The 12,157-nt window shown below is 39.6% G+C and overlaps 1 protein-coding gene across 1 annotated transcript in view; it reads right to left on the reverse strand.

Annotated features, from left to right (window-relative positions):
- Window positions 1–4,762, reverse strand: part of LOC124283111 — a 5,028-nt gene extending 266 nt beyond the window's left edge. The window contains exons 1-4 of the mRNA XM_046719138.1: window positions 4,674–4,762; window positions 3,359–3,676; window positions 2,388–2,493; window positions 1–807 (exon numbers count right to left, since the gene is read on the reverse strand). The exon at window positions 1–807 is cut by the window's left edge and continues 266 nt beyond it. Of these exons, the coding sequence (XP_046575094.1) occupies window positions 594–807; window positions 2,388–2,493; window positions 3,359–3,676; window positions 4,674–4,749 (714 nt within the window). The 5' untranslated portion in view covers window positions 4,750–4,762 and the 3' untranslated portion in view covers window positions 1–593. The remainder of the gene's footprint in view (window positions 808–2,387; window positions 2,494–3,358; window positions 3,677–4,673) is intronic.
- Between the last annotated feature and the right edge of the window lie 7,395 nt (window positions 4,763–12,157).

Below are 12,157 nucleotides of genomic sequence, written 5' to 3' on the forward strand. Positions count from 1 at the left end.
TTTAAGTAGAATGACTTAGGGCTATTCATTGTGGCATCTATGTTACACTGCGGCATGTGTTGGTTTATGACTCACAGACAGGTTGCTATTTAAGTGCTATTTAACCTCATCTCAGTTGATCTGTATTAATAGGTCTAAATGAGTGTCATCAGACACACACACACGCACGCACGCACGCACGTACACACGCACACACGCACGCACGCATACATGTGGGCCAATTTCCTGTTGGAGATGTGCAACTGAGCGTGGTTAAACGCCGTTTTTCATAAACACATGGTCTGTCATCGTATCGCATGGTGACAATCACTGGATTGTCTGGTTCAGACACAATTTGTTTACAAAGAACATCATACAGCTGTATTTCATAGAAAAGAACTCAAGAGCGCGGGTATGGTCTTGACACAACTTCGAAACATGATGAGTCCGAATCTGGAATAGACCCCATGATTTCAGGTTAAATAAGAATAAGGTAAAAATAGAAAACATGGTATAGGTTCACAGGTATATTATTAGCCAAATTATCTAAAGTGAACTAAAGAGGCAAGTGTATGTCAACCCGTAACATTTCGTGTGAACAGCAGGGGGTTTTCTCAGTACAGATTCTGCGGAATTGGCGTCAGATACTTGTACTTCTCCTTGTCTTCTCTGATCTGGATGGAGTCAGGAATGGCATACACCGGCCCCTGATCCGGATTGCAAGACATCTGCACACTGTCAACGTATATATTGCCCGGGACCTCTACCTCCACTGCAGGCCTGTGTCCAGACTCCTCACGGATGTGACGTGTTTGAAAGGTCAGTGGCCTATAATAAATACATCTTCTCATAATTCATTAATATTCAAGGTTTTACATATTATTGTAGTATTAACTCAAGACGCGCCATAAAAGATTCAACAAATTATAATAGGTCGAATGTCACTATATAAAAATATTTCAGTACTGGTACTGACTCTACCAATGACTCTCCCTGTAACACAGGCTGTTGGTTCGGTTTGTTTCATTTCCTTTTCTAAAGACACAACAGGACATAACAACAAGAAGACCAGTCACCGTGGAGCTTCCGGTGTTTACCTCTTGATGCCAATGTGGAAGTATCTATTGCTAAAAATAATACTTGTGGGTACAATGGGAATATGTTTCACTTCCAGGCTGCAGAACAATAGAGTGGATGCTTCTAAAAGAAACACATACAATAAATTTATTCAGCTGACATACTTTACGTTGATTGATATGACTGCAATACCTCGCTGAACACCCTGTGTTAACAAATTAAACATTGGGATGACGTAGACAGAATTGTCAACTGCAAGATAGTATTATATAGATTGCACCAGTTAGGTAATATACTATCCGAAAAAGAAACGCATAGACATTTTGTATTTTTTTTAATCTATCAGTTACCAATTGTGTTCAAACAATCGTCAAAATATGTAACGAAAGTGTTGATAATATGATTTTACACAACTGCACAAGTGAAAAATCGCCTTCGCCTGAAAATGTTCATTTTGATGAGATTTCTTACAAGAATTAAAAAGTATCGCCACAACGCAAAAGAAATCACCTTCCATTTGAAATTGTGCAGCAAAGAGCATGCACTGTCTGGCTATAAAAATCTAAATTACTTTCGGAAATCGGCATTCGTTGTGAAGGAGTTTCAAGTTCAAATCACTACGCCACGTCTTGACGCTGCGACACGGAACATCGCTATTGAAAGAATGCACGCTTGAGATTACCAATTTTCTGTTGCCAGGCGTCTGAATGTTAGTCTGAGCACGTTACAAACAAACAGGTATAACAAATTACCCTCACCATACAGGCAGACCTCGAGTCACCACTGTAGCCCAAGATCGGTTCATCCGGTTACTACATTTGCGTGATCGTGCTGCTACGGGTGAGAGCCAGGCGTCTGAATGTTAGCCTGAGCCCGATATCACTGCTTGCAGCTCGTTACAACCAAACAGGTATAACAAATGACCGTCCCCGTACAGACAGACCTCGAGTCACCACTGCCGCCCAAGAGCGGTACATCCGGGTACTATATTTACGTGATTGTACTGCCACGGGTGAGAGCAGAGCAGCCAGGGTGCCTGGACTTCGGAGGATATCCGGTCAAACTGTACGGAACAGGTTGAGAGAGATTGGACTAAGAGCCAGGAGACCCGACGTCGGGACCATGCTACGTGGTCACCATCGCGCTCAACGTCTCCGTTATTTAAAATCATCCACTTGGTTGTATAGACATTACCTTCTTCCAAACTGATATAAAAATTCATGTACCAAAATCTATTTGTGGACGAGTTGTACATGGTTGGAAATACAACATTTTCGCAACAGATTTCTGGGTTATGCGTTTCTTTTTTTGGAATAGTATATATACTTTACCTGTTGAGACATCCGAGTACTCGCCTTCGCTTGTAACAAACCCCAGCAGTGGTTATCAGAAGAACAATGACAGCCAACACAGGGCCGATCACCAGCCATCGGTGTTCTGGGGGAAATAAGGATGTACACATTATCCTCACATTTATCTCTTTTCTTGGTGGTTCAACCGTTTCAAATTACAGAAGTGTATCTATTTTGGTGACGGGCGGCGGTGGGGTAGCCTAGTGGTTAAGGCTTTCGCTCGTCACGCTGAAGACCCGGGTTCGATTCCCTACCTGGGTACAATGTGTGAAGCCCATTTCTGGTGTCCCTCGCCGTTATATTGCTGGAATATTGCTAAAAGCGGCGTAAAACCAAACTCACTCACTCACTATTTTGCAGACGATTTAGATTAATTAGCCTCCGAACAAACAGATTTGCATGAGACCTGAAGTATATCAAGTACAGTCAACTCTGGCATATAAAGTAAAAAGATAAACAACCCCAAATCTGTTTATGTTATTCAGCGAAACATGCCTTCGGATACAAGTATCACAATCTGACAATATATAACATCACTCAACAAACAATGGCGTACTATGTAATTACGGTATATGTAATATATGGAGTATGTAATCACAAAACAACAATATATCGTCATCAAAAGGTTAAAGCAAAATATTCTGAATTGCAGTTTTTCAAACAAATATCACAAATAGAAATACCCTAAACAGTGATATGCATTGTGCGTGTCCAGACAATGTCCAGATTCTTATACCATTCTCTAGCTTAAGAATGTCAATTAAACAGTTATGGTAACGTATTTCTTGCTCCTTACAGTGTTGTGAAGCATATGTTCCGGTGAGTTTATAATGAAACGATTTTGTAAATATAAACGGTGTAAAACCTGACGCAATAGAATTATGACGTTGCTAGTTTACGACAATACATTATCTACATCGGATTATTCTTTGGCTACTAGAATGACGTACCAGATGATGCAGCTACTTTTGGAGGACTCCATTTAACTTCTTTGCATTTTGATGTAAACTGATCACAGATTTGGCAGTCTTGCGGGCAGAACTCTTGACAAGATATTCCTGCTCGCCCATCTTGGCATCCCTTAGAGCACATGAGTTGTCCTTGCTGGTAATGACATGTTCCGTGAAGGCAAAACGGACTGCACACAGACTCGCAGGAATGGTCACAGTTGACTGGACACATAAAACAGGGCTTCGTGTTTGATATGCAGATGTCACTGCACGGGAGGCAGTGCACATTTGTAGCATTGAAAGAACAGAAAGATATTGCTGCAATGAAATAAAAAATAACCATTCACTATTTATCCAGAATGAATTATTATGAAATATATAAATTTGATAAAGATAATTTGGTATTGGTTAATAGTTACATAAGAAGAAACTTTGAGTTATCATGGAGAGGTCCCTTGTATGACAGGACTAAATCTCTTTGCCATGGAGTAATTTTGTGTACATTGTTTAACACAGTGACTACAGTCATTGACAAATGTGTAGGGTGGTTGTTGGTGCTTTGTGTCAAAGACACGTAGTGTGCGAAATAGTTTCCAAATTTTGCTCTCCAGTCAGGGTAGCTATGCCTGAAAATTACTAGCCCACAAAATAATTCACTAGCCCGAATGCGAACGATTACAAAAATAAAGGAGATATTGTCGGCACGACACGGGTTTCATCATTAAGCTGCTAATATAATTTATTTATTTTTGCCACAATTTTGCATGACTTACAAGTGTATTATAACTTAGCAATTTGGAGAGACTGACATATTTACAAATGACCCCATGAAAATTTACTAGCCACTCGGGTCAGTGACCGTGGAGATTTATTGGCCCGACTGGATTTTTACTAGCCATGGGCTAGCGGTTCAATGGCTATTTCGCACACTGAAGACACGTATGGTTACCGCTATTTAAAAGTGATTATATTGATCACAAACATCATTGTTGTAATAATGCTTTACCGACACATGGGTTCTAAATCTGGGTTCTGCTGTGAGCGTGTGTGTGTCAAGTTATCTTCATCATCCAAACCAAAATTTAGGTTTGGTTCCAGAGTCGGGTGATGATGTTCTTTATGTCATTTGTGGGAAAGCATCTGAGAGCCTGTGAATTGCAGTGGACACTTTGGAGGTTATGCCTCGTGTCTGTCTCTAAACAGAATATATTCACCAGATCTACATCACATACAATCCTGCAAAAACATCTGCGTAACAAAAGTACATAGATCTACCTTTTCAAATCAGTTTACGAGTTTTGAAAATATGGCTTACCTTGCGTCAAATAGAAAATAGTTGTTGTGATAGCGACGAGGGATACATATCCCATATTGTCCAAAGAAGTACACATGTATATGCCTAAACATAGAACTAACTGGGTTCAACTCGTACGGAAACTTTATTGTAACGATCCTAGTTTTTCATTCCGTGTTATATAGCGTACATGTGGGGAGGGTGTAACATACTTCCTGAAGCAATTTGGTTTGTGTGTGCCTGTGCATGTATGGTGCGTGGTGGTAGCAATGGTGCTAGTCTTGTGTCCCATGTCAAGTCCCTCAGTTTTCATAATGTAATTTCTTCAAATCATTGTCATTTCAGAATCAAATCGGATTAACTAAAGGTAGATTCGTGTAAACTTCCGCGTCGCTTTCAAATGACAAGACATGGAGTTGTGTTAACTTGACAGACACACTGGTCAATGGTCATTGTTGTAGCTGTTAACTATACTTATCGGGATTTGAGATAGTAGGTTGCTTCTTTGGGTCCGACAGATGGGTATTCAAGTATCAACAGTATCATGGACAATATCATTCTTTTGGTATCCTCTCGGGAAACTGGAAATCAAATATCGCCAGTAGGGTTCATTGCGTATATTCATCGAAACATGGACAATTCGATATAACTAGTATCGTCCTTCGCGAAAAGGTACAAATTTGGACTTTCTTGTTTGAGTTGGTTTTCAGTGTCGTTTGAGGATGGCTATTGGTTTGAACGTTCAATATATACTGCATGAACGTGATATGGACATTTTTATTCAGAACTTGGAGTCTCAAATTTCGAGAGTGACATGAAGCTAGAGAATTGATGTTTTTTATGTTATTGCGTCAACTGTACGTCAAGAATAATATCAATTCCTTTCTGTGTGAACTGTTTCGTCGTAATGATAGCTTTGATACATTTGACGCTTTCGTTAACGATACGTGACCACAAGTTGTCATTCGTCGTTTACAGTCTTGATAATTTGACAACCCTTGAATTATCAGTGTAATGTTCGGAGGTTTTAGAAACCACACATGGACAAGAATCAAATAGTATATTCGGGATTAGACTTTCTTGATATAGCTACAAATTCTATTACTGTTGCGTTGAGTATCCTCCGGGATTCTGACCCCCACACTCACACTGAGGCACCTAGTTGCAAGCACACATAGTCCGCTATCTGGCCCACTCAACCACCGTGGAAATCTAGAAGCCTACTTCTTATTTCAAGTGAGAGGACCCGTATGTGCTTCCTACATGCACGCACGCAATCTTTGTTCAGCCAGATGTTTTATGATAAGGTTGTTTGTAGCTGAAGTATGCCTTCCGTTACAGTATCTTTTATATTTATGGTTTTATGGATTAATAAGCCTTTTGTGTAATCACTCATGTCATATTGGCACATACTTCACAGCGTCTGAAACTCAGCAGAATACTAGTACACTGATAGCGTCAAGGGCAGCACAACTGTAGGCATAGGGATAAAATTGTAGGCCTTTACATTTTAGCTGAGGGTGAGTGAGTGAGTTTAGTTTTACGCCGCAATCAGCAATATTACAGTCTGTAAATAATCGAGTCTGCACCAATCCAGTGATCAACAGCATGAGCATCGATCTACGCAATTGTGATACGATGAGGTGTGTCAACCAAGTCAGCGAACCTGACTACCCGATTCCGTTAGTCGCCTCTTACGACAAGCATGGGTTACTGAAGACCAATTCCAACCCGGATGTTCACGAGTCGACATGAGAGGAACGCCGGCAGTTGTTTACTTGCGTACAGTCGTAACAAGGCAGTGTTTCGCATGCTTTGTATTAACGTATAGATATTTATGTTTTATTCAAAATTCTAATCATCTTTACTTAAGGAAATGTTTGTCAGCTGAACCAGATGGATTCGGTCTAGTGGGTTCAGTAGTTTTACATATTCAGAAACAGTGAAACAGTCCATGTGCATATTGTACTTGCCACTGAGAGGGCTCAAGAATTACAGATGGTTAGTAAACGCTAACAGCTTAAGCCATACAGCTAATTTTCTCCCTGCCATCGGGACAAACAGTCAGGTGATGGACGATGCAATCGAGTAACACGGTTACGTACACATTGATTTTGTCTATGTGTTTAAATTTTGAGTACAGTGTAGAGATGCTGATACTTACAAGTTAAGAACAACATTTAAGAATTGTTTCAACACAGCGGGTGGCATTTTCACTGTCTCTGACATTTCATTTCTAGCTGACTCAGCAAACCTGAACAATGTTACAGACCTTAAGATGAAACTCGCACTCCGCCAAATCAACATAATTTACAAATTTAAAGCATAATATTCAAAGCAAGAAATTATTCCCTAAAAGATAACACAAACAAAGACAATGTGCTTGTAGAATCTGTATAGAAAGAATTATATCTAATGCAACATAAGTTCATACAAAATTCTTTTGCTATTGAAAGCTGCAATGTATATACATATACTTTCTGATGTGACGGGAACTGTCTACTTTTCGGCCAGAGAGAAGTGGATTAGGCACAACGTTCGAAAGTGATTCGGGCCCGAGGCCGACAGATTAGTTTTGGGGCTGATAGTTTTAAATTTGAGAAAGCCTTTGCGACCTGCAGTTGTTTAATGCAGTTGTTTAATGGCAAAAGACACATAACACTGAGATTGCTAGTTTGTAAAACAGGGCACAGTTTCAAAGTACACCACTCGTTAATCCGTACTCCCCTCGTTAAATAGTCATGCTGATTGGGAACTTTCAGACGAATAGCGGTGAATGTATTGTATGTACTGTGCAGTTTATATGTACTCAAAACAATGCTGTAGGTATCGCATTATTTGCTGTTGATGCCATTACTGCACTGCTAAAGAGTTCGTAGATATAATTTCCGGTTGCCAATACGCCTTATTTCTTCACCCTCAGATTTCGTGAGGCCATTTCATGGTGTCTTTGTGTTTTGTAATTTATATTCCAAGACTTTGTCTCCTTAGCTAAAACTCGTGAAAATCCGGGTTAGAATATTGATCTTCAGCAACCTATGCTTGTCACAAGAGGTGACTAACGGGATTGGGTGGTCAGGCTCGCTGACTTGGTTGACACATGTCATCTTCTTCATCGAACTTAAATGGTTCCATACAGTTTGACCGGATATCCTCCAGGTACCCTGGCTGCTGTGCTCTCACCCGTAGCAACACGATCACGCAAATGTAGTAACCGGATGAACCGATCTTGGGCTACAGTGGTGACTCGAGGTCTGCCTGTATGGTGAGGGTAATTTGTTATACCTGTTTGGTTGTAACGTGCTCAGACTGACATTCAGACGCCTGGCAACAGAAAATTGGTAATCTCAAGCGTGCATTCTTTCAATAGCGATGTTCCGTACGTGTCGCAGCGTCAAGACGCGGCGTAGTGATTTGACCTTGAAACTCCTTCAAAACGAATGCCGATTTCCGAAAGTAATCTAGATTTTGAAAGCCAAACAGTGCATGCTCATTGCTGCACAATTTCAAATGGAAGGTGATTTCTGTTGCGTTGTGGTGATGCCTTTTTATTCCTTGTAAGAAATCTCATTAAAATGAACATTTTCAGTTAAAGTGGATTGTTTACTTGTGCAATTGTGTAAAATCATGTTATCAACACTTTTGTTACATATTTTGACGATTGTTCGAACAGAATAGGTAATTGATAGATTTTTACATCTACGAAACGAATACGAAACGCCTATGCGTTTCTTTTTTGGGATAGTATATATTAGATCAAAGTATATTGAATATGTTTGACTGTTCTTTCTTATATTAGATGAACAGCTTTTTAAGTGTGTGTGAATGTAACACAAGTTCTGCGCTATAACAAAATAAGATTCAGTCATTTTATCTATCATATATGTTGTGTTATTGGAAATCGTAACGTTTCGGGATACTATCGTATCGTCAGCCTTTTATCGTGATGATAATTGTCTTGCAAGTTCCTTGCCAATACTTTCATGATATATTGTCTCGCCTCATTAAACTGGTATTGGGACACATCTCTAAACGACAGTAGCATATTTCCTCTTCGAGGCATGCGGAATGTTCATCAATGATCAAGGATGTTCTAACGTGTTAACCAACAACTGATAATGACTAACATTTCACTATTCTACGATCACAATCACAATGTAGTATATACTTGGACTGGATTGATTTTCTATCGTCGTCTTACTATATTAACTATAAAGGTATTCCAGATAACGCGAGTATAAACTACAGCACGCGCAAACGCGCATAGATGTATGGTTGTGTGCACTGTCTCTGTCTTCGACACTTATACTCCATTTACCGCTTCCGTGGTGTAGTGGTTAGAGCGTCTGCCCGGAGTGCGGAAGGTCGCAGGTTCGATCCCCGACCGCGTCACACCAAAAGACGTTAAAATGTGGTACTTGTTGGTTCCTGCCTGGCGCTCGGCATTGATGGGTACAACAAGGACTGGTCGGTTCGGAGTCAGTATAATGTGTCTGAGTGGTGTATTCATGTTTCACTGCGGCATGGTATCTCAGTGGGCTAGCACTATAAAACCAGCCTAAGTCTGGGCTAGTACAAGCAGCCGCACATACACATACACACGCATGCACGTCGTCATATGAGCGAAATATTCTCAAGCACGACGTTTAACCCAATTTCACCTCACCTCACCTTATACTCCATTGTCTACTGTTAACAACAGATACAGTGCGACGTTTTAGTCATGTGCGCAACGCAATTCGCATTTACAGGAAATTAAACAAGGCTCATATGTAGGTGATTTTGCACAAAATATTAACACAACAAAGGTTAATTATATATTATACTTTCTGCACATTCTTCCTCATGTCATAAAATTATTGTTGGCCTAGAAAATACTAGAAAATCAGTGTATCTTTTGACGACATTGGCCAGTTGAAGACTTTGGCCAGTTTAAGGATTTGAGTGTCTCAAGCAGTTGCTAGTGGCAGCGTCTAAAAGGCAATGCCGTAAATGAAACCACAGGACTGAAAAAATAACACGTGGAGTTAGATATGTCATCAGTATGACAGATTCTGTGCTAAACGATAACGACTTCTACATGTAATCTTCATCTGATGAAGCGTTCACTCAGATAGCCATGCACCCCAACCTCTTTACCATCTCTAGCAGAAGAGAAATATTTCATAAAAACATGAAAACAATAACATACATAAATTCCATAACCATCAGAAGTCTCTTGCCAAAGCAGTTCCTTGTGCAATATTCCCACCGAATCATTAAAACTCGACTCTTTTCAAATTCTAGTTCAACCTCACTCCAATTCAAAAGTTTGTTCCTGAACGCGTTTTGAGGCGGGACAGAAATTGAAAGGGTCATTTTCAGTGCCAAAGTGTGTATGTATGCTTTATGGTCTGAATGGTCTCGTGGTGCTATATTTTAACTATAAGGGTGTTTGGCTTTACGCCGCTTTTAGCAATATTCCAGCAATATCACGGTATGGGACACCAGAAATGGGCTTCACACATTGTGCCCATGTATTTCATAAATATGAAACATGTAAAAGAGCGTTTTTCGTAAGAATCACCACTTGCTTTGACAATACTTTTAGAAAAGCACACTTGACTTTGTCAAGATTATTGTTATAAAAATATTTATTTATTTCAGATTGACAAATAATTTTCAATGAATTAAAGTTTACCGCGAAAGAAGTGGCATTGTAAAACAATTGTAAATGTTCGACATTTTTCAAAATGTTTTTCTACGAAGTATATTTCTAACACAGAGCATTGGTGCACCACCCATTTCTTTCACAGTGGAGCTACTCACATTTGAATCGTGATTTAGGACGAGGTGGTTCATTTAACCTAACCCAGGAGGAGGGGCGTGACAGACACGCGAGACGCAGGTTGTTGTGTACATAGTGGGTGTATACATATCCTTATCAGGACACTACGCGCACACATCAGGTCCGTATTCCCGCCGTCCACAGCCACAGTTTGTAGGGTGAGTATGTATGTATGTATGTATGTATGTATGTATGTATGTATGTATGTATGTATGTATGTATGTATGTATGTATGTATGTATGTATGTATGTATGTATGTATGTATGTATGTGTGTATGTATGTATGTATGTATGTATGTATGTATGTATGTATGTATGTATGTATGTATGTATGTATGTATGTATGTATGTATGTATGTATGTATGTATGTATGTATGTATGTATGTTTGTATGTGTGTGTGTGTATGTATGTATGTGTGTGTGTATGTATCTATGTATGTATGTGTATGTGTATCTATGTATCTATGTATGTATGTATCTATGTATGTATGTATGTGTATGTATGTGTGTGTATGTATGTATGTGTGGGTGTCTGTATTTTTGTATCTATGTACGTTTCTAGTTGCGTATATAGGTGAAGAATCTGTTCATGTTTTTTAAAATTAATTAGTATTGCAAATGCTGTACTATGCTGTTTTATAATTTGTAACACATGACGCTATAATAAAAACTATTATTATTATTATTATTGTTATGAGAGATGAAGTCAGTGTATTTTGGTCAACCCACTCAAGCTGATTATAAATAACTCCAACTTCCACAATCGGGTGCGACATATGCGTCATGTCGTAAAGCGCACGTAAAATGTACATATCATCACTGTTTTCACTTCCTCATTCCATTTATGTACCCCGGGAGTCACTGGTGGCCCACTCGAGTACGAGGGACAGAGAGTAACGGCCACTGTCATAACAGCCTTAGAGAAAATTCGATAGGTGCAAAGAAAACGGCTGCCAAAATGGCCAATAAAATATCAACATGTATATTAGTTAAATATATTGAAATAATTGATAGTTTGTGAATTTACAAATAATGCCAGTCGTAACGGATTCGTATTGACGTAGAAATAGTTTTGTTACTTTAATTAATAATTTCATAAGGTGAACAACTAATATACCTGGAAACTAATATCAATGGATTCTCAGGACGCATCTTCTCACGATCACAGTTTGACATTCTCTTGCGCAACGCCGTCGGTAACGACCTCCTCGACGATCGTGACTGGAAAGGATTGTCACGTCCTTTGTCAACAATAGGCTGCTACAGAAACAGCCGCCCGATACGTGAGAGTTACAGACACTGAACGCAACGCTCTCTTTGTCGAATCACTATAGTATTACACGGTACACTACCAACCTATGTCGCTATATGAGGGAAACGTTTTCTCACGCGACCTACATCCCAGTTGTTTGTGATTAGTATGATATAAGGCCACTTCCAACATGCCTCTTGTTTAAACAGAATGTCGGCATATCAGCGGGTAAGTCTACTTGCCTTCTCTTAAATCACCGTCATGCTGACAGTATTGGGTAGAGCGTGTTGTTACAGTTTGGGACCTTACCTCGTTGTTCGTCGGCAGTGTGGGTGGTAAATCATATACATAATCAATGATTTAAAAGGCCTCTGACTCAGTTTTGATCTGACGCGATCATTTAAGCCAACAAACTGCAATCGCG

This window comes from Haliotis rubra, unplaced genomic scaffold (assembly GCF_003918875.1).
Source record: "Haliotis rubra isolate DU_JTF1 unplaced genomic scaffold, ASM391887v1 Scf31, whole genome shotgun sequence".
NCBI lineage: Eukaryota > Metazoa > Mollusca > Gastropoda > Lepetellida > Haliotidae > Haliotis > Haliotis rubra.